Raw genomic sequence first — 24,373 nt, 5'->3', positions numbered from 1 at the left:
TGGGGTATTTTTGCTTTTTCTTTTTGTTAATTTGTGTATTACTGTTTGTTTTACGTCTCCTTGTAACCATTCTGATCTCACTGTGGTTGATTTTTATCTCTTTAAGAAAAACTTGTGTGTCTTGTGGTCATTTTGTCGCCGACATTCCCACAGCAGATGTAAACAGAGTAGACTTGTTCAGTAATTCACACATTTCTATAAGAGCGTACAGTCTTCCATCTGCAGAATCCAGGAAAACATTCCACCTTAAAAGTTGCCTTTAAGCAAAACAATGAATTTAATATTGTTGTTTTTTTTTGCAAAGATACAATGGCTGTAAAACACGCTTCATTAGAACAGTTAAAAATGTAACAATAATGCTATAAAATGACTTTATAGTTATTTAAATCCCATGTTTTTGCCTGTATAGATCATTTAACACTAATATCAGATGGGTTGTAACCCATTTTTTACAGAAATGTGGTCATTAGATCATTGGCTTGCAGTCTTTGACAACAAGCTACTGAGACCAGATGTACAGAATCCATTAGATGGAAGCATCAAGCGGTTTCCTCTGTAAATAAATGAGTTACCGCAGGAAGACCTGATGTTCTATTCATGACGTCAGTTTAAAATTTGATCATGTGGTCAGTTTGTCTTGAGTAACGTACGCAAACTTGTCGCCATGGGAACCAACCCCGCTCTCGTAATTACATATACATACATCAATAAATAGGACTCCACCCCTGGGTGTTTCTGTTATTGTGTCAACCGCATTTATATCAATAAAGGTTGGCAAAACAACACAACAGGCTTGCATCCGAAGCGCTTCCTGCAGAATGACCATGAATCTGATTAACGACCTTCATGACGGGAAGATTTACTGCCGCATTAGAGCGCATTTGTTTAAAGAAGGTGTAGCTGTTGAATAAACTGTGTTTGATTTGTTGCGTGCGTGTCGAGCAAGAGAAATGAAATAATAAAGGGAAGTAAACTTTAATTAAACACGGTGCAATCACATGGGAGTTTTTGTCCTGCTGGTGTTTTGTCTCCGTAAATAAAACAAACACAAGCAGCAAACTACCAGGACAAACACAACCCTTCTACAACAGCAGAATTTGTTCGTCATTTTCTACAGAGTCGCACTGCAATTAAAAAAATTTAAAAGCATAACAGAAGAAATGATGAGTAATGACACTAGGAATCATTAGTCGTGAGGTGAAATATGTGGATTCTGTGGAATTTGCTGGTTTTCTGCCCTCGTTGCTCATAGAAAGTGTTCTAATCATCATCTGAAGGCTGTTTTACAGACATGGGATGTATACATTTGCTGCCTCATCAATCTGTTTAAGTGACGGCATCCAGCATTTATTAGGACATGAGTCTCTTTTCATGATCTTCACAGCTTCATTCAGACAAACCCACCACACAGATGGAGAGAGCTGCAGCACACGTGTTATATCTGTCATACATGTGAGCTTCAACAGAACATTCAGGGATGTATGAATCTAAATTAAAGGCTCATTGAACTGTCCAAATCACGAACTGGAAATTCTGTTAATGTGTGATAATAATCTAACTTCTACTTTATCAACAGCAAAATAAAAATACTTTTGTAATGGAGCTAAAAACTAAACTCTAGGACGGCTGTTATGTGAAGATCCTGATCCATCCTGTCTCCATGACGGGGATCATTTAAATTTTGTGGTATTTTTGATGCTCATATAGATCCTTTTGCTGTTTGATGCTGCAGGTATTTAACAAACTTAGAGGAAAAGGCTGGAATCAACAAACTGAACTTTTGCATTTTCCCTCCTTTTTTATTATCATGGTCTTTGGTTTTATTTGTAGTTTTTCTTTAATAAATAGAGATACCTTCCCTCGTGTTCATCTAATTGTTTCAGCTCATCCATTTGTGCATTTTCCCTTATTTTTTATTATCATGGTCTTTGGTTTTGGTTGTTGTTTTTCTCTGACAATTAAGGATCCATTTCCTTGTGTTTATCTAACTGTTTTACTTTGCTCCTTTGTGCATTTTCCCTCCTTTTCGATTGTCATGCTCTTTGGCTTTGTTAATAATTTTTCTATTTTTAAAAAGACATCACTTTCCCCATGTTCATCTAATTGCTTTACTTTGTCCCTTTGTGCGTTTTCCTTCCTTTTTTTGATTGTCATGGTCTTTTGTTTGAAGTTTGAAGGTCTGTAGTGATTGACTCTGCAGAAAGTTGGCCACCTCTTGGCACTATGCTCCTCAGCATCCATCAGTTTACGTGTCCTACCACTTGGTGGCTGAGTTGCTGTCGTTCCCACACACTTCCACTTTCTTATAATACAGCTGACAGTTGACTGTGGAATATTTAGGAGCCAGGAAATGTCACGACTGGATTTGTTGCACAGGTGGCATCCTATCACAGTTCCACGCTGGAATTCACTGAGCTCCTGAGAGCGAGCCATTCTTTTACAAATGTTTGTAAAAGCAGTCTGCAGCCTAGGTGCTGGATTTTATACACCTGTGGCCATGGAAGTGATTGGAACACCTGATTCTGATTATTTGGATGGGTGAACAAATACTTTTGGCAATATAGCGTATGTGCATTAACATAGACCTGAAAAACCTGAATCACTGCTGCAACAGACACTGACTGGTGCAGGGCTGGATGGCATTAATCAAGTAAACGGGAGGATTTAAAATGCACAGCAGAGCATTGAGTTAATCTTAAAAGAAGAGGAGGAGTTGGACAACAAGAAGATTCACCACCAGCCTCGGAAAAAACAGCAAATGTGTCGAAACCAAACTTTCTAAAGTCACTAACTTTCAATAAGAACCCAAAGGAAATGAGGGCTTCTTCTTTTCCTCTGTCTAATCAGTCTTTCTGCTTGACCAAATCGCTGGATTTCCGGTTCAATACTGGCTGAACTTTAAAGAGAAACCACTTCAACTCCTCCTTTTTTTCTCCCCAGATGTCAATCACTCTGCTGCTGCCACCTGGTGATTTATTTCATGGCTACGAACGAAAGAGAAAAAATCAAACACACATTTTTAAAAGGTCAGACACTCTATATCCATTTTCTGCAGGCATCGATTAGATTTCAGACTCAGAGAAAGTCTGGGAAAAAAATGAAGGCTTTCAGTCCAAACACTGTTTTCTCATCTTCACAGATCTATAAAGTACAAATGACTGTAGCCGCTAACCTAATACATGCCTTCACCACAGAGATAAAACCGGTGATGTTTTAGATTTTTCTTACTTCCAGCTACTACTGAATTAACAAAATTGACAGTAAATTCATTCCTCTGATGAATATTGTTCTTTCAAAGCTTTATAAACCAATAAAAACAAACCTTTTGGTTTTACTTTGAATGAATCCAACATACTGGAATATGAATCATCGGCAGGAAGGTTGTTACGAGCTCAAAGCTCTCGCAATTTATGTGTTGAAATAGAAAGTAGCATGGAATCAACATTTAATCAATATCATCTCAATGACTGTGCCCACTGCCAACTTCCTCCACAGAAGGGTTTAGATTAAATTGGAACTGGAGAACAACAATCTTCTCTCAGGCGTCTGATTCGTCGCCTACACGTCTGATTTTTTTTCAGTGAATTGTTTAGCTGTGCTCATTAATGTTTGTTTTGTGCCCCTGAATAGAAAAAGACACAATAAATAATAATGTTTGATTTTGTGAAAAGCTGCACTGACGGTGATAGTTTTGCAAACTTTCATCTGAGTTCCATTTCGGCAGATATCTGACGTCATCGTTGGCGGCACATGCCTCCCAATGAATGAGTTTTCCCGGTCTAAATACTAGAAAAGCATTCCGAGAGCGCAGTCCTCTTCCAAGGCTGCTCATTCCTCTATATGTCAGAAATGCATCGTTTTTTTAAATTAATGCAGCATTTGTTTATTAGTTATTGATGATCAGAAATCATGGCAACATAGAATGTGTCCGTTTAATATAGATGAACCCACAAACTAAATGACCTCACGCTGAGCACAAGTGTGTGTTCTGCATGTGTACGTTATGTACAAATACCGAATCACGTGACCTAAATATGTAGCGGGTGGCAGGAACTGATGGGACTCAGAAACACCCCCACAATTTAATCAGCTGTTCCTTGGATCATTTATGATGGATAAGTCCTGATAAGTCCTCGGTGGTGGTTTTTTCCAGCAACCATCACTCCTGTGTTCTAATGCTACATTGTGTTAGCTAATGGTGTTGAAAGGCTCATTGATGATTAGAAAACCCTTGTGCAGTTATGTTAGCTCATGGATAAAAGTGGGAGTTTTACTGGAAAACAGGAAATTGTCTGGATGACCCCAAACTTTGGAATAGTAGTGTGTGCCAACTTTATCTCATTTAGAGCAACTTTAACGGATATAGAGCAACTTTATCTAATATAGAGCAACTTTAATGGATATAGAGCAACTTTATCTAATATAGAGTAACTTTTTCTACTATAGAGCAACTTTAACGGATACAGAGCAACTGTAACTAATATAGAGCAACTTTAACTAATATAGAGCAACTTTAACTAATATAGAGCAACTTTAACTAATATAGAGCAACTTTAACTAATATAGAGCAACTTTAACGGATACAGAGCAACTGTAACTAATATAGAGCAACTTTAACTAATATAGAGCAACTTTAACTAATATAGAGCAACTTTAATATAGAGCAACTTTAACTAATATAGAGCAACTTTAATATAGAGCAACTTTAACTAATATAGAGCAACTTTAATATAGAGCAACTTTAACTAATATAGAGCAACTTCATCTAATATGGAGCAAATTCAACTCTTTAACACTACAGTTCAAAAGTTTGGGGTCACTTAGAAATGTCCTTATTTTTGAAAGAAATTCTTGTTTTCGATGAAAAGCCTTGTAGCAGTTATGTTAGCACATGAATAAAAGAGGGAGTTTCCATGGAAAACATGAAATTGCCTGGTTGACCCCAAACTTTTGAACGGTGGTGTGACTTTCGAGTCGATTTAATGCTTAACATCTTGTGCAGCAGAGAGAAGAAAGACTTGAAATCGATGAGTATTCTTCTGTATTTCCTTTGAAATGCAGAATACAGATTCAGACTGCTGACATGACAGAAACCATAAACGCAGGTCATAATTTATTAATTTATACAGAACTTCCAGTGCTGAATATTTAGCGTGAGCAGATGGCCAGACAAAGCAGAACGAACACGCTGAAGCGCATGTTGCCGTTTTGTCATTTCATCTCTTTTTTTCCTCTACATACAGAAAACTTCTCTAATTGTTTACCAGCTGATTTGGGTCAGCATGTTCCGTCCCGCCGCTTTATCTCAATCCTAATTAACGCCAGCGCCCATCGCAATCACAATCACAACGCGGGCCGCCCAGGTGAGGGCTTCCAGTAAATAAATAAGCAAGTAAATAAACAAACAAACAACCGGCCGATGTGAATGGATAAAAATCTGGAGCAGCGACTGTGTTTTCATGCCGCAGGATTGGAGGAATTAGAAAGAATGAAAGACTTTCCTGCGCTGGTAGGATGAAACAGCTGCAGGTTGGGAAGCAGATTTCAAGCCTCCGCCTACGAACCAAACCATCAAGCAAAAAGATCCTTTGTGCTTCCAGATCCCTTCTGGTGATGCTCTCGGGCTGATTATATTTTTAGTTTTTCTTTCAGCTCCTAACCCTAAATCACTACAGATCAGAGATGTCCAACATGAGGCCCGTGGGCCAAAGGCGGCCCTCCAGAGGGTCCAATCCGGCCCTCAAAGTGTAAAAATCACAGAGAAGACATAAACTGCAGATTGTAAATTAGTAAAACTATAAATATAAAATCATTTCTAGACCATGACAAGTTGTTTTGTTCAGAAAGTAAAATACTAGATTGTTCTTTTGTCATTTTGTCTCATTTTTGTAATATTTTGTCTTGTTTTTGTTGTTTTTTGGTCTGACTTTTGTCTTTTTCTTGTTTTTGTCATTTTGTGTTTCCTTTGTGTCTCACTTGAGTTTTTTGTCTTTTGTAATTTTGTTTCGCTTTATTTTTTTGCGTGTCGTTTTTGTCGTTTTCCTTCTCGCTTTTGTCTTTTTTTGTCTCCCTTGTGTCGTTTGTCTATTTCTTTGTTGCTTTGTGTCTTGTTTTTTGTAATATTTTGTTGTTTTTTTGTCTTTTTTTTGTCTGACTTTTGTCATTTTGATCATAAAGTAAAATACTACATAGTTCAGTTCCAGATGACTAAATGTTGTGTTCCTTTGTAGACACTCTGTGATCTGGAAGTTGTAATGTGGAAATGATAAACTAAAGCTAAATATTGTTGAAATTTCACTTATTTTTCTTCAGAAATTTCAGTTTGTTCACAATGTTTTGTAAAAAGATAATTCCTTAAATGTGAACATTTTCAGAATGTACTTTTTTGCACTAAAACAAAAGAAAAATGTGGTTATTTCTAGGTTATTATGCTGTGATTTTACTGGTCACCGGAGATCAAACTGTGCTGAATGTGGAACCTGAACTGAGATGAGTTTGACTCCCCTGCTATAGATGCTATAAGAAACAAACGGCTTCCTCCACCGCTGACTTTACCGATGTTGCTTCACAAAAAAACAACAATCAATGTGTCTTCACCTCCTCGTGAAGGATGGCCTTACACATGGAGTAGTTCCCCTTCAGCGCCCAGGTCCCGTTGGCCAGACACTTCCTGTAGACATTATCTGCACAGACAAAGACAAAGACAACGAGAGAGTCGTTACCGAAAGGCGAAGAGACTCTTTTTTGATTTTTTCCTCATGTTTTATTCTCATTTTTCAGGCAGAATCACTTCTCTTCGACGCTTTTTCACGGAAATATAGGATTCCCGCTCGATTCGCAGCTTTGCCGTGACCTTTTCTTGCGTTTTGAGACTAACAGGGAGAGATATCATTAGAGGTAGTAAAACAAGCTGTGATTTTTCACACGTTTGCTGTCAGACAGTCTGCCACGCCTCTGCACAAGAACTCCTAGTATTCTTTACATTCAGGAACTCCGGTTATTAACCAGCGACCTGCCTTCAGCTGGAGTTTCTCCAACATTTCAACATCCACATTAACATAGAAGCTCCTGAAAGATGAAGGACTGATGCATAAAAAGATGTTTTTAACATTTTTATCTTTGAACCCTCTCAAAGATGTGTCATCGTTTGAAAAGAATCACCCAAATTGCACCATTTTTCAGAGCCAGAAACTGTGAAAACTGAAAAAATAGTCAGATTTTTTACCTTCTGTGAGTCATCTAGAAACAATAAAGCTCCTTTCTCATTCATCTTTCAGCAGTATAACCTTCTAAAAATGTTTTTTAACATTCTTAACACTCAGATGCTCCAGTGATGGGACCTACACTCCTGTAGAATTGGCTCAAAAATGACCCATATAAGAATCAATATGTTTTTATACCATTATTGTCATTTTGTTTAAAAAAAAAAATAAAAATAAAAAAAATAAAATTATTTGGAGACTTTCTCTCTCTTTTGTAAGAGCATAAATAACTAGCAATATCACAGGCAGCGTAGAAAAACAGATTATGGAAACAAAAAAAAAATGTAAATAATAAAATATCTATCGTGCGTAGAGCCTTTATGTATTTTTTCAGGTATTGGTTATGCCTGTGGACACTTGGAAAAATGACATTTTTATAGATAAATAATCGAAGAAATTGTAATTTTGCTTGTTCTATTTTCATGGTTTAGTGCAAGGGTGTAAAACTATAAATTTAAAGTAATTTCTAGACTATGAAAAGTTGTTTTGATCAGAAAGTAAAATACTAGATTGTTCTTTTGTGACTTTGTATCTAGTTTTTGTGACATTGTTTCTTGTTTTTGATGCTTTTTGTCCGACTTTTGTGGTTTGTCTCATGTTTTTTGTTGTTTTGTTTCTCATTTTTTTCGTTTTGTGTTTCCTTTTTGTCTCGCTTGTGTTTTTTGTCTTATTTTTGTCATTTTGTGTTTTGCTTTTGTCATTTTTGGACTCATTTGTGTAATTTTTTGTCTTGTTTTTGTCGTTTGTCCATTTTTTGTGGCTTTGTAACTTTTTTGTCTAATTTTTTGTGTCTTTATTGTTTTGTTTCGTGTCTTTTGTCTCATTTTTTCATTTTATATCTTGTTTTTGTCATTTTGTGTCTCATCTTTGTAATATTTTGTCTTGTTTTTGTTGTTTTTTGTCTTTTTTTTGTCTGACTCTTTGATCATAAAGTAAAATACTACATCATTCAGTTCCAGATAGCTGTGGCTAAATGTTGTGTTTCTTTGTAGACACTCTGTGATCTGGAAGTTGTAATGTGGAAATGATAAACTGAGGCTGAATGTTGTTGGAACTGAGCTTGTTTTTCTTAAGAAATTTCAGGTTGTTCATGATGTTTTCTACAAAGATAATTCCTTAAATGTGAACATTTTCAGAATAGTTTTTTTTGCACTAAACAAAGGAAAAATGTGGAGTTATTTATAGGTTATTATTCTGTGATTTTACTGGTCACTTGAGATCAAACTGGGCTGAACGTGGAACCTGAACTAAAATAAGTTTGACATTCCTGCTTTATAGCAACATGACTGCACAGAAGTTCTCTCTCCATCTAGTCACAGATGTTCTGTTTCCATAGAGGTTCAGGACTTTATATTGAGGTAAAAACAAAAGGAGCAAATAAAAACATCCAGAAAGTGTTTGGGGCTGGGAGGGTTAAATGAGGGCGTTTATTTTCCTCACTGCTGGATGATGCGACCCGAGAAGCGACGGGTCGGAGTGAAGGTGCTGACAAATGAGGAGGAAAATCACATTTTTCCACGCCGGGCTGCTGCATCAGAGCACAGGACAGAAATTAAATAATCTGTAACAGATTTCACATTTGTCGTTTCACATCAGTCATCTGCTGAGATGAAGCCAATGGAGTCTGTCAGGGAACCAGAGCGGAGCTGCACTTCTGCAAATGAGGCAATTTAACCTTCATGTTGTCCTGCGAGTCAAATTGACCCGGTTTAAAGTTTGAAAATGTGGGAAAAAAAATCTATTTTCACAGTGAAACTTCTGATGTCCACATTTTCAACATTTTTGGGAAATCTTTGAACATTTTTTGGCGGAAAAAAGAAATGTTAAAAATGTTTCTTAAGAACATTCACATAAAAATCAACCAAAATTCAGCGAATTTCACTGGATTTTGGTTGATTTTTATGTGAATGTTCTTAAAGAAAATATCAGAAGTTTTACTGATATATATGGAATCACTTTAGATATTTTTAGGAGTTTTTTGGAAGATTTTTACTCATTTTTGGAAAATATTTACAAGAATTTTCTTGCCAAATTTGAGGTATTCTTAAAAAATAAAAATTTCAAGGGAAACTTTTAAGGAATTATTGGAATTTTCTTCGTGAAGGTTTTGCAAATTTTCAGAAATTTGGTGAATTTTTTTGCTGAATTTTTGGATTTTTTTCAGACAAGGAAACAATATTTTTTGGTGCCCGTAAATGAGGACAACAGGAGGGTTAAAGTGGAAGGCAGCGACGGTCTGTAGATGATGCCAGCAGCTGTCTGCAGGAGAACAGGTGAGCTGCTGATTCAACCACGACTCGGTTCTGCCTCCCGACCGACACATCGGCTTGTTAGCAGACTGCTGTGACTGGAGCTGCTGCCACATCAAAGATTCAGAGCAGGTCTGGGAGATGATTTGGTCTCCAGGTCAGGCTTCCTGTCGGCATCAGCAGTGGGATCACGTCCAGATGTGTCGGCCAGTAAAGCGCTGGTCCCGTTTCAAAACACTTCTCAGGTACTGGGACAGATCTGACCGTGACCTGAGGAGGGTCGTCTCCTCGGGTCCATAAACACCTTCTACTGGGACACATTTCACTGGTTTTATTAAGAAAGTCAGATTTCAGGTCAAGGTGGAAAGATGCCGACATGCGGAAACAGTCAGGCTCCTTCCTGGTTTGTTTTTCAGCATTATAACACACACATTTTTCACTTCTTTACCTGGATTTGTTATATTAAATTATTATTTTACAAAAAATTAGATTTCAGTTCAAGGTGGAAAGATGTCAACATCCAGAAACAGTCAGGCTCCTTCCTGGTTTGTTTTTTAAGCATTTTTCACATTCATTAACTGTATTTTTTTAGATGATGGGTTCCTACTATTTTACAGATTTTCCCTATTTATTTAAAAAACAGATGATAATAAAAACTGCAGCAAAAAGTATTAATTTACACAAAAACTGTAATTAATGACAACTTTAAAAATAGTTTTTTGCAATGCTTTTGACTTTATTTAAATTAGCAAAAAAGGCATTTAAAAAAAACGTACATTTATTATTATTTGAAAGAAAATGTATTTATATAAGGAACTATATAGCAAAATCACCAAAAAAGTATTAATTTACAGATAATGATTAGAGAAATTGCAGAAAAATGCATTAATTTACACAAAAACTGTAATTAATGACAACTTTAAAAATCTAAGTTTTGACTTTATTTAAATCAGAAAAAAATCTATTTTTTAAAAGCATACATTTACTATTATTTGAAAGATGATGTATTTATATCAGGAACTGAAAAAATGATTAACAAATTTTTATTTCCTATTTTACAGATTTTCTTTGTTTTGTTAAGTTACAGATAACATCTAGTAAAATCACAAATAATGTATTAATTTACAAGGTAAACGGTAATTACTGACAATAAATTTGTATTTTTACACATATTTTTTTAAATACGTTTTGTTACATATTTATGTTGTGTAAAATTGCAGACATCTAGAGAAAATGATTTTATAAAGTATAAATTTGCATGTTGACTGTTTAAAAAAACTATAAATAAAGTCCACATTAACAATCTGTATTTTGACAAATAGTAATTCATTCTTTTAAATAGTTTGACCACAAAAAATCATTATTTTTTTACTTTATTTAAAAATCATAATTTTACATATATTTGTCTGTATTTGATAGAAAAATTATCTAAATTAAAAACTGAAAAATGTTACATTATTCTCAACAATATATATACAGTGAAATATTTTTAAATTATGTTAGAATGATGGCAATAAAAGCTGTTAGAGTCAATTTAATGGATTATAAATTTAATATTGTGCATAAATTCACTTTCAAAAACTTGAATTTTACAGAATGTTATGTAAAGTAAAACATTTCTGTCACAGATTAAAGCAGAAATTTTACAGATAAATACAGAATAAAACAACTAGCAATGATTTGTGTGTGATTTCCTCCTCTGTTTTACAATATTTTCAGAAATTCTTAGTGTTTCTCAGATAACAACATTTAGAAATTAGCTTTTATTTATTTAGTTATTGTTTGTTTGTTTGTTTGGTGTAAAGGTAACTTGACTTGTAATCTCTGGAAAACAGCTGCTCTTTTAATTATTTATAGAATATTAGAGTGTAAAATGGATTCATTAGTTCATGCAAACTGTGATTTCCAAGTAAATAACAACTTTATACTGTATTCATTTCTTTAAACATATTTTTCTGGCACTCTTGCAGCAGATTTTCACAGTTTTTAACATTTTTTAATTTCATTTTTTCGAATTTTGCAACTCTGTGGCGTCTATTTCAGAGATTTAAGCTGTTTTGGTTTCTAAAGACTCCAAATGGATGAAAGCAAAGAGAAACGGGTAAACATGTATGGGGTGAATCCAGATCCGTGCAGCCGGAGATGGATGCTGATAACCTTAAATGCATGTTTTAATAATCAGAAATGTTCAGGGAGGGCTGCAGATAAAATGGGATTGAGGTTCCCTGAGGGCAATAATGTGCAATGAGCTGGTTAAAAATAGGATGTTGACAGTGTAAAGGGACTGTCAGCCCTAATCAAGATTACCTAGATGGCGATATTCCCCAAATCCCTGACGTAATAACCTGGAGAGCTTTAAAATCTGTCTGTCGGGGAGCTAAAAGTTAAGACAGATAAAGTTTTATTATGGACTGAGCGTTTAAAACACGTGTAACTGATAGATTTTATTCCTGAAAAGAGGATTTATTCAGATTTGAGCACACAGACAACAGTTTACTCGCAGTGCTTTCTCTCTGTTTGATGTTGACCAGACTCTTATTTAAATGAATAAGAAGAAGCATGACTGTGAATGTTTTAATCAGTGGGACATGAAACTGCTTGTATAGACTCTCCTGTCAAATATTAAAATGAGTAACATTTAAACAATTTGGTAAATCTGCACCAGAATAAGATTTAATTAACCCTCCTGTTGTTCTCATTTACAGGCACCAAAAAATATTGTTTCCTTGTCTGAAAAAAATCCAAAAATTCAGCAAAAGAATTCCTCAAATTTATGAAAATTTGCAAAACCTTCAGGAAGTAAATTCCAATAATTCCTTAAAAGTTTCCCTGAAGTTTCATTTTTTTAAAAAATCCCCCAAATTTAGCAAGAAAATTTTTGTAAATATTTTCAAAAAATTCATAAAAATCTTCCAAAAAAATCCTAAAAATATCTAAAGTGATTCCATATATATCAGTAAAACTTCTAATATTTTCTTTAAGAACATTCACATAAAAATCAACCAAAGTCCAGCAAAATTCACTGGATTTTGCTTGATTTTTTTTATGAATGTTCCTAAGAAACATTTTTTTTAGCATTTCTTTTTTCCACCAAAAAATGTTCAAAAATTTCCTGAAAATGTGGACACCAGAAGTTTCACTGAGAAAATCTATTTTTTCCCACATTTTCAAACTTTAAAACGGATCAATTTTGACCCGCAGGACGACATGAGGGTTAAAACACATTTAACTGATAGATTTTATTCCTGAAAAGAGGATTTATTCAGATTTGAGCACACAGGCGACAGTTTAGTTGCAGTGTTTTCTCTCTGTTTGATGTCAAACTTCCCCTATCAAATGCACATTCCCCCCCAAAGCTCCTGTAATTGTCTTCTCCGTTATTCAGATCACATTTACAGCACATGACGCCGCATGCGAGCGCAGCTTCCCTGCAGGTCCTCCGACACTCACAGTGCAAATTTATTACAGTCGAAGGAATGAAATCACCTTATTACGAGAGCGTGCGTTAGGAAACAAAGGAACTGAAGAAGAAGAAGAAGAATTTGCCCACAGTGACACATCGCAGTGATCCACAGCCAAAAGCTTAAAGGTATAAGTGGCAGCGCTTTCAAATTAAGCAGCGTGACCTTGAGAGGGATCCTTCCTGGCACCGGACCACCGACTGATTCATGGCAGTTAAACCTCCTCAGTACATCCCCCAACAGTCAAGGCATTCCTTGTGTAATAAGGGAATTAAAGCAGCCTCGACTAATTGTTTTGGCGTGTGCAGGAGAAACGGTGGAAGGAGTTTTATAGCTGAAGCAAATGAAGATGGATTTAAAGCCCAGAGACGGCAGATATTGCAGCAGAATGTTGTTGTTCTGAGGTTTGTGTTGGTTTCAGCTTTTACATTTTGTGTTTGGGAGCACTGTGTTGTCTGTGAGCTGCAGTTAGCTTAGCATAAAGGCTGGGAAAAAACAGCAGGGCCAATCATCTGCTTTCCAGCCAATCGTGCTGATTATCTGTACTTTGATTGACCATTTAGTGGTAAATTAAATACACTACTTCAGGTTTCTGGACTTTGTAGTCTCAGAAATGTCTCACAAACCAGGAAATTAGCTTCTGTCACTGTGGCTAAGGCTATGCTAACAGCTAGCGGCTAAGTTAGCAGGCAGCCACAAATTAACCTGAGAGAGTCTGGCAAACAATAATTACTCCACCAAGTAACGCAGCAGAGTCATGTGACCATCGGCATATATTTGTCTGTCTGTTAGCAACATTACTCATAAACAGACTAACAGATTTGGCCGAAATTTTCAGGGAAGGTCAGAAATGACACAAGGACCAAATGATTATATTTTGGCAGTTATGCACCTTATAGTCTGGATCCATGGATTAGTTAAACATTACTGTATCATTGCCAGATAGCAGCATGGCATCACTGTAACCATGACAACAAGTGAACACTTCATCAGCTGTCTGCTGATGATCACGATTGTGATCCTACTACAAATCCATCACTGAGGACTTATCAGGACTTATCCATCAGAAATGATCCAAGGAACAACTGATTAAATTATGGGGGTGTTTCTGAGTCACATCAATTCCCACCACCCGCTACATATGTAGGTCACGTGAGTCGGTATCCGTACACAACGTACACATGCAGAACACACGCATGTGCTCAGCATGAAGTCATTTATTATCAAAGATTTCATCTGTCAGGAATGATACAAAGACTGAGCAGCCTTGGCAGAGTACTGCACTCTCTGAGGGCTTTTCTTGATAATAATGCTTCAAGATATGGACTTTAGTGGACAATAAAAGTTATAAAACAGAGGAGGATAGCAGGAGACAAACTGATCAGTCTCAGTCGATAAACAGAGCAGAGCGTCCTGATTTGATCACTCCGATTTCTATTTTACATATTCAGTTGTAGTCACTCTTATTAATGAAGAAACCTAGTTATGAAAACAGTTTAAACATTACAATCAATGCATATCAGTTCCAAATATCGGCATTTCTTGATCGCCAATAAACGTTATCGACCCAGAAAAACCCACATCAGTCCATCGTTAACCCTCATGTCGTCCTGCGGGTCAAAATTGACCCGTTTTAAAGTTTGAAAATGTGGAAAAAAACTATTTTCTCAGTGAAACTTCTGATGTCCACATTTTCAACATTTTTGGGAAATCTTTGAACATTTTTTTGTGGAAAAAAGAAAAGTTTAAAATGTTTCTTAAGAACATTCACAAAAAAATCAACCAAAATCCAACGCATTACACTGGATTTTGGTTGATTTTTATGTGAATGTTCTTAAAGAAAATGTTACAAGTTTTAGTGATATATATGTAATCACTTGATATTTTTAGGATTTTTTTGGAAGATTTTTATGAATTTTTTGGAAAATATTTACAAGAATTTTCTTGCCAAATTTGGTGGATTTTTTTAAAATAAAACTTTCAAGGGAAACTTTTAAGGAATTATTGGAATTTTCTTGCTGAAGGTTTTGCAAATTTTTAGAAATTTGAGGATTTTTTTTGCTGAATTTTTGGATTTTTTTCAGACAAGGAAACAATATTTTTTGGTGCCCGTAAATGAAGACAACAGGAGGGTTAATTAAATCTTATTTTGGTGCAAATTTACCAAATTGTTTAAACGTTACTCATTTTAATATTTGACTGGAGATTCTATACAAGCAGGTTTTTGTCCCACTGATTAAAACATTCACAGTCATGGTTCTTCTCATTCATTTAAATAACACACTGGTCTCATCAGCTTGAAAAATCCACTCGCGGGTGTTGCCAAGGCAGCTGCCGATTAGTGAGATTTGCCCATTAGCACTTTGATGTCACCAGGAGATAATGAGCTTTACAGGTGCTGGTTGGTGTATTTTTTCACTTTAAGGACAGTCAGGCAAGATGCTTCCCACAGCTTCTATGCTAAACTTTGATGTTTTTCAGTCTGTTTCTACTCGAGTTTTCAGTCGGTGTTTGGTTAAGTTTAGGCACCAAACTTGCTCTAGGTTCAGGAAATGGATCCCGGTTTCTGGGTGTTTTTGCTCCGGTCACATTTTTACTCATTTTTCACTGCAATATAAAGTCCAGCACCAAAATAAGTTATAACCACAACCATAAATCACCTTATGCACTTAGTATGAACTCAACCTACACATTTAAAGTTTTGCACGACTTTAAGTCATTACATTTTTATTTACATTCAGCAATGTGCAAAATCCAGAAGGGCAACATCTACTGTTTTGACACGATTCATACATCAAATAAGCTGCATCACTGTGTTTTATAGATACACTTGTATAGATGACCTTTCTGCTACATTTTTATATTTCACATTTGCACATTTCTGACAAATTTTTTTTCTTTTTTTTTCGGAAATGTACAGCCTGGCTTGCTGCTTAATTTCATATTGCACTGTGCAACAAAAATGAAGAAGTCCAAGTTTATTCTAATAAAAAGAAAAATCAAAGAGTTTGATTCCTGTAATTATTTTACAAAAACTGAAAAAATCTGGAGTCAACATGTAAAAAACTTTCCCAACAGCCTGACAGTGTAAACAAAAATGGGGAACAAAGGCCTTCTCTATAAACTACAGATATTTTTCTACTTTTTCCGTCCTCGTCTTCTCGCTGTTAAAAACACATCCTGCAGTTCAGCCGAGTATTTCCTGAATTTTTGTCACACAACTTTTGGTTACAGCCGAGTCACTCACAGCTCCAAAGAGGCGTTAAGAATTTTTTGTTTTTGACAGAATCTTGTTAGAGCAAATTACTTATTTTTGAGGATTTTTTAAAAATGAGAATATCCTAGTTTTTAGCTTAGATCTGCACACGATTCATAGATGATTAGTTCAGAAGTGTCGGAAAGTTTAAAACACGAATTCTTCTTGATTGCACAGTTTCTAGCATTGGTAAACTGTACACTTTTGGTAATTTTTTTTATAAAGACAACATGTCTTTTAACCATGTGGCAGGTTCTGAGGTGTTTTCACACATTCCAAAGCTCAGTTTTATGTTCAGAGATTTTACTTTTTCACACAACTGCAAGAGGTTGCAGATGTTATGGAGGTTTCTTTTCCTTTATAAATGTTCACAATAGACCATGAAGTGCCCACTGAGGCTCCTACTGGCTCAGATCTAATGAGCTGATAATGTACAAATTGGGTGTCTAAATGTTGGGTTTCTGTTTTATCTGGAGCTTTAGAAACTTTCTTGGACGCTTCCTCGATTTTTCCATCATGTTCCAAGCTGCTGTTTCAAGCTCTGGCAAACCAATCTCATCTGGTTGGTGTAAAACACAGCAGGGGAATGTCGCCACATTTAAAACTCCAATATTCGGAGGGATTTACCTGCAGCTCACTGGCTTAATCAGGGCCGTGTGAACTCATTTATATGCTCTGGAGCGGTAACGAACAGACGTGAGAAAGATGGCAAGTTTCTCGTCTCGTACCGGTGAGAAAACGAATGCTTCTTCCGAAATGTCAAACTAATAATACAAAACAGCAACTCAATCCTACAGTAAATGAGGGAAATGTGCTCGTGCGGTTGAGTCGGCACACTGAGGCCAGATCCCGAGGTTTCTTGGAAGGATCTCTTTCTCACTTTATTAAATTTGCTGTAGACTTTCTGCAGCCCCTACAGTCATCAAAAAAACTATTAGACCACCCTTGTTTTCTTGTTCATTTCGATGCCTGGTACCACTAAAGGTCTATTACCTGAAGAATACAATGAACACGACCATAAATGCAGCTGATTCCATCATACTTTACGTCCTATTTGACATGCTTCAGCTTCATTGTATTTCAGGGTCTATAAGAGGCCATTTCATGTCATCAGCAGCACATGTAAAGGTCTAGAGTGGTTTCCTGCTGACATTCAAGCCGTAGCACAACTCAGAAGTTGTCAGCTCTCATATAACGTCTAAAACTAGAGAATTATGTGAAGCTACAAAGGCAGACATCAGGAGTGAGAGACAGGTAGAGAAAAAACTGAAGATCTCCAAGACAGCCGTTAATTCCACCAAGAAAAATCAGCCCAACATGGTTCTACCAAACTGCTAGCTGGTCAGGAAACGTCTTTCTACCCACCAGATGACCGTCATTCATCCATTCCTGTCAGGAATCGCCCTCAGACCTTCAGGAACCTTAAAAATGAGTGGACACTGTGGAGAAATGGGACTTGTTGGGCAAAGACAGTTGGAAAGTGACTTGTTGAAGCTGGTCTGAAGTCACACAGGGCAGGAAGAAGCCCTTCATCAAGGAAAGGCAGAGGAAAGCCGGTTACTCTTTGCTGGGATAACAAGGATTGGACTGTTGATGATTGGACTAAGGTTCTCTTCAGGGATGAATCCAGTTTTCAGTTGATGTCCACTCCAGCCAACTTACTGGTTAGGAAGAAGCCTGGAGAAGCTACAAACCAGACTGTCTGCCCCTACAGTAAAACATGGGGGTGGATCAGTGACCATCTGGGGTAGTTTCAGTCTGGGTGGAACAGGACCAATGAACCAGGTCATGTCTGGGGCTACTCTTGAAAACAGTGTTCTTCCATCAGGTGGAAAACTCTTTCCTGCCTCCAATGACTGGATTTTCCAACAAGACGATGCCCCTTACCACACGCCAAGGTCAGTTAAAGCCTGGATGGAGAACCAGAACATTGGAACCATGCCTTGGCTGCTCAATCACCAGATCTAAATCCAACTGAAAACCAGTGGAAAATCATCAAAAGCCAAATGGAGAGCCACAAGCCCCAAAACAAAGCAAATTAGTTAGAATCAGTGCAACAGGAATGGGCTGCTGTGACAGCAGAACAATGTCAGAAGCTGGTGGAGAACATCCAAGACGCATGGATGCAGTCATCAGAAACAATGGTTATGAATCAGTACTGACTCCTGTGTGGATTATGGGACTAAAACAGACAGAAAAGAAAACATGGAATCCTAGAAGCTGTTTTTGGCAGAACAGTGCTATAGCTACTGATGGAAGAACTGAAGGGATTTTGGTTTTAACCAAGAAAATCATGGAAAATGTCTGATATCAGCTCTGAAATTAAACTCTTAGCTATTTTTGTTTCTATCATTGTATTGGCCCAAACAGATGGACATTTAGTTGTACCAGGCATTAAAACGAACAAGACACTGAAGAAAACAAGAATAGTATAATCATTTTTTCCATGACTGTACGTAGCACTAGACTCCCACCATGATTCTTGGTTCTGCTACACCTTCGACTGCAGCGGTTCCTCTTTATTAACATTCTCCTGCAGTCTCGTTGGGGTGCAGCGAACGAGCCGCTGACAGCATCGTAAAAAAAAAAAAGAAACGCCTTTTGCACGGGTCACGAGCTCAAGGTCCCTAAAATAACGGCTGATCTGGCATGGCGGCTGCTGCCAAACGGGACATTTGCCAGGAGTTTTAATATCGACAGACAGGCTTCGTCTCTGCAGCATCTTAGGCGGGCTCACTCTGGATTTCATAGTTGGGAGGGACGCACGCTACACATCAGTTTGATCTTTGCTTAGCGACCGGGGGACCATTGTTGCTCGTGAATGGGTGTTAAAAGCGGCGAGTGGTCCGAGCCAGGTGCTAAATCCTCCCAGTGGAAACAGGAGCTGGAGGTACATGTGGATGGAACACAGGCAGCCCTCCAAGCCCTGCGGCCAGACCGTCCTCTTTTTATTTTATTTCCAAACACGACAGGCCGGGCAAACATGCCGCCTGGTAACAAACATCGGCAAGAGGCTGCTCTCTGTGGCTTAAAAACAGCAGAACAGAGCAGAAACGCCACTGTGATTGGACACACCACACAAGCAAATATGCTGACCCAAATTTAGTCACACTGGCTTAGCACTTCAATACATCAGACCAGCGGCTGCAGCTCAGCAGCATCTTCCTCTTCCTCTGTGGATGTGGATCAGGACTCTAATTAAAACCAGCATCACAGGGAAGAAAAGGAAAATATTATTTGCACTAAGATCAAACCGCTGCTTCTTTTTCTACTGTGCAGCAAAACAAACTGAGCTGCAACCCGACGCGTTTACAGGTCAGTGGCTCAGAAAAGCTGCTGCAAATGGACGTCAGTGTTATTACTATTATTAAATCTTTATTTAACCCTCGTGTCGTCCTGCGGGTCAAAATTGACCCCGTGTAAAGTTTGAAAATGTGGGAAAAAAAAATATTTTCACAGTGAAACTTTGGATGTCCACATTTTCAACATTTTTGGGAAATCTTTGAACATTTTTTGGTGGAAAAAAAAGAAATGTTGAAAATGTTTCTTAAGAACATTCACGAAAAAATCAACCAAATCCAGGGAATTTCATGAATTTTATCATTTAATGCTAAAATTTCACCTTTTTATGGTTTTTACTAGATTTAAAACAGCAAAAAATAAAATTATATTACATTCATTTGCCATTATTTGAAAGCAAATTCTGGATTAACAAGAATTGAAAAACGGTAAATATTTTTAAATGATTATTTTACAGATTTGTCCTATTTTCTTACAAAAATTAAGAAAAATAGGCCAAATCCAAAAAAACACCATTTTACAACATTTGACTGTAAAGTTACAGTTTTACTGTATTTAAATTAGGAAAAATATCATTATTTTACATTTATTTGCCATTATTTGAAAGAAAAAAATATATATTAAGAATTGAAAAATGGTATGTACATTTTAAATGCTTATTTTACAGATCTGACTTGTTTTCTGAAATTACAGACAATTAGAAAAATAGAAAAAAAATTACAATATTTGACTGTAAAAATTACACAGATTTCACTGTATTTAAATCAGGAAAAATATCAGTGTTTTATATATTTTTGCCGTTATTTTAACGAAAAAAATGTATATTAAGAATCGCAAAAATGGTAAATATAACATATATTCTACAGATTTCCCGTTTTATTAAATTACAGATATCCAGTGAAAAAATTCATTCTTTTAAAATGTTTGACTATAAAATTGCATATTTTTTACAGTATTTGAATAAGAAAAGACAGAATTATTTTACAGATATTTGCCATTATCTAAAAGAAAATCTATGCATATTATTAATTGAAAAATGATATTTTTTAAATTTTATGATTTGCCCTTGTTTTTCTAAAATTACAGATAATAACAAAAATATAACCCTTAAAAAAAGTTTTTTAAAAAAGTTAAAAATTATAATGACATAAAAAAATCTGTAGTATGTTTGGCTGTAAAATTACACAGTTTTCACTGTATTTAAATCAGCAAAAATACAATTATTTTACAGATATTTGCCATTATGTAAAAGCAAACTTATGTATATTATTGACTGAAAAATGATATTTTTAAAAAGCTAAATGATTGATTTACAGATTTGATCTGTCTTCTGAAATGACAGAAAATAAGAAAAATATAGCCCTATATATAACCCTTAAAAAAAAGCTTTCAAAAATGGCAAAAACTGAAACATTACAATGGCATAAAAAAATCTGTCATTTAAGAAATGTTTGACTGTAAAATTACAGTTATTACTGTATTTAAATCAGCAAAAATCTAATTATTTTAAAGATACTTGCCATTATCTGAAAGAAAAATTATGTTTATGAAGGACTGAAAAATGGTGAATATATTTTTTAAAATGTTATTTCTTAGATTTTTGATTAAATTACAGATAATATCTAAGTGTCCACATCAAAAATCTGTATTTTTACAGATTATATCTTAAGTAATTCATCCTTTTGCAGTGTTTTATGATACAGTTGTACTATTTTTACTGTATCTAACGTAGACAAAACTAATTATTTCAAAAATATTTAGCACATTTAGTCACACTGGCGTAACACTTCAGTACATCAGACCAGATTAAATCTTTATTTTATCAGGTAGTCACGCCGACATCGAGATCTCAAGAAGCAACACGACACGAGAACAGAATTAACACGACGAGGACACGTCGATACAGAGTCGTAAAACTCCGTGAAGGACTTCAGCGTGAGGGCGGTTTTGCAGATCATTAAAAAAAGCTGCACTGTTCTTTAAAAAAAAATAAATCAGCGCTGCCAAGGCTTGTGATATGTCAGCGGCATCCAAGGTGAAGCAGCTGATGAAGTTCTGCAGTGTGAAGATGGAAAAGAGACGTGAGGCATGTTGAGAGGCAGCTGGAGAAGTGAAGCTTTGTAAAGGTTTATGTAACCTTGTGGCGCAAAGAACAATGAGACGTGGATTTTTGTATTAAAAAACCCTGAAGTGGTGCAATATTGAAGTATAGACATGAAAGCAGCTCTTAATTCTATATAGGAAACCAGGTTGAACTTTAAATTGTTGAATCTTAAAGTTACTCTCCAGTTGTTGATTGAACCTCTAAAAACTAATCTCAGTTGCATATTTAGAAGTTTTTTCCACAAACATAATCCCTCTATGCCTTAAAATGGCTTAGATGTAACTCTACATTGTGTTCTTTGGATGGTAAGTTTTCCGTTTCCCTTCATCAAAGCCTCTCTGGTTGGTCTTTTTCACTATCATCATCATCTGCTAGTAGCTACTGCATCCGAGATTGTTACTGCTGTTCTTATCTGTCCAGTGGATATTAAAGTTCCTCTCTGGCTGTTGATTTAACCCCTAAAACTCATCTGAAAGTTGCACATTTAGAAGTTTCCCCTCAAAAATAATCCCTTTTTGCCTCAAAATGGCTTAGATGTAACTCTACATTGTGTTCTTTGGATGGTAACCTTTCCTTTTCCCTTCTTTCCCTTCATCAAAGCCACTCTGGTTGGTCTTTTTCAGCATCATCGTCTGTTGCTGGTAGTTCCTGTGTCCGAGATTATCACTGCTGTTCTTCTATGTCCAGTGGATATTAAAGTTCCTCTCTAGTTGTTGATTTAACCTCCAAAAACTCATCTCTGCATATCAAAGTTATATTTTCAGATGTATTTTCCATGAAAATAATCCCATCTAGCATTAAAATGGCTTCGATGTAACTCTGTACCATCGTTTCCTCTAGAATGTGTGGATATGTGCTACGAATCAAACCTGTACGTCTGAATTTGTGTTTAAAGACTGTCCTGATGCATCTTTCACCATATAGACACGTTAACAAGATGTTTCTTTTTAAAATGTGGGTTTGACTGGAGGTGTCTTTAAAGGACAGTCTGCTCTATATGACTCAGAGTGATGTGAGTTAAATTTAAAGTTTTAATTGGAAAAGTCACCAGTAGAGGTGGAGATCACCATGTATGTGACATTTTCTGAATTTAAATCATCATAACGCAGATTTAGGATGAGTTAAAGTCCGGGGCAAATAAAAAGAAAATCGTCATTTGTCGAAAAAACATCTACAAATTATGCAGCAAACCACAAAAAAGAGAGGACCCAGGATTGACCCCTGTGGCACACCATTTTCTAATTCGTCGGCTTCCTTGAGTAACATTAAGCAACATACTATGAGACTTTCCAGACCACATATTATGATTTATTATTTAGTCTTCCTTCATTTTTCAGACATATTTTAGGCCTGAAACTTTGCAAAGGACTTGCTAACAGCAGAATAGCTTTGCAGTTAGAAAACAAAGTTTAATTTCTTTTGTTTTGTACAGTATCCTGCAATATATTAAGAATATCCATGCAGAGAGGATATCAGAGTGGATCCAGTAAAGAAACAGAATTTAGACTCAGCTTAAACGAAAGCTTTAGAGGCCTGCAAAATGTCACAAACACGTACAACAAAATCACGCTTTGTTCCAGATTAAACTACCTAACAGTAAATGCAATTAACATCTTTTATGATCTATTTACAGAATATCAATTATCACAAACTATTGTAATAAAACGCTGCAATTTGAAACGAATCTTCGCACACCTATTTCATGAGACAGGTCTCGTCTTTCTTGCAAAAATACATTTACTACTCTGCTAAGGAGGCAGAGCTTCAGCAGAATTTTGTGATGATCGGCGTTGGTCTGTCTGTCTGTCTGTCTGTCTGTTAGCAACATTACTCAAAAACAGACTAACGGATTTGGATGACATTTTCAGGGAAGGTCAGAAATGACACAAGGACCACCTCATTAGATTTTGGCAGTGATGCGGCTTATAGTCTGGATCCACGGATTTGTTACAGATTTCTGTATCACTGCCAGATAGCGGCACGGCATCACTGTAACCACGACAACAAGTGAAGACTATGTCAGCTGCCTGCTGATGATCACATGACTGTGATCCTACTACAAATCCACCGCTGAGGACTTATCAGGACTTATCCGTCAGAAATGATCCAAGGAACAAGTGATTAAATTATGAGGAGAGCACCGAAATTGACATATATATTTATTTTTGCAACTAAGAGAGTGTTTGAAGATGACCATATTTGAAACAATGTAAAAATGCCAAAAAAAAAGACTATTTCTGCTCCCTTTGCTTGTTTTATGCTTGTTTATCTTATTTATATCAGTAATTTCAACACTTGGGCAACGATATGAACTAAAAACTATATCGACTGCTAGCGAAAATGTTTGCTTTATTGAGAAAAATTCATAATAAAAATACAACGTAGTTTTAACGTTGTACAAAAAGACAGACTACGACCATAAAATGCTGTTTACATATGATCTAATGAGCTGCGTTTTCATACTACGAGGACTTCTAGCTTAAATGCAGCATGTAACAGTGAAGTAGTCGTACTTTTAAAGGATGTGAATACTTCATCCTTCACTGGGAAGAGGGGAAATTAATCCTGAGTCTCTTCCACAAACAAATCTGTTCACCGACAGCTCATAAATCCAGCCGTCCTGCATTGAACCAGACACCGACTGTATCCTGCAGCTTTCCACATTCTCCCAACACTTGTTCTCTGAAATAGTCACCAGCATTCAGGTGAATGTGCCGCTTTGAAAACATACGTGGAAAAGT

General features: G+C 36.2%; 1 protein-coding gene across 6 annotated transcripts in view; it reads right to left on the bottom strand.

Annotated features, from left to right (window-relative positions):
* Positions 1 to 24,373, bottom strand: part of LOC111584347 (corticotropin-releasing factor receptor 1) — a 120,875-nt gene that overhangs the window by 57,473 nt on the left and 39,029 nt on the right. For 5 of the 6 annotated variants that reach the window (XR_008599522.1, XR_008599524.1, XR_008599523.1 and 2 more), the window contains exon 5: positions 6,598 to 6,683. Coding sequence is in view for 1 of the 6 variants with exons in the window: in XM_023293484.3 (XP_023149252.1) it covers positions 6,598 to 6,683 (86 nt within the window). In the remaining 5 variants the exon portion in view is untranslated. Of the gene's footprint in view, positions 1 to 6,597; positions 6,684 to 24,373 lie in introns of those variants that run through there. The other variant, XM_055004683.1, reaches the window with a different exon arrangement.

The sequence above is a fragment of the Amphiprion ocellaris genome, chromosome 18 (genome assembly GCF_022539595.1).
Source record: "Amphiprion ocellaris isolate individual 3 ecotype Okinawa chromosome 18, ASM2253959v1, whole genome shotgun sequence".
In the NCBI taxonomy this organism is placed as follows: Eukaryota; Metazoa; Chordata; class Actinopteri; family Pomacentridae; genus Amphiprion; species Amphiprion ocellaris.
Note: the sequence above shows the minus strand (reverse complement) of the source record. Positions and strands in the feature narration are given on the sequence as shown.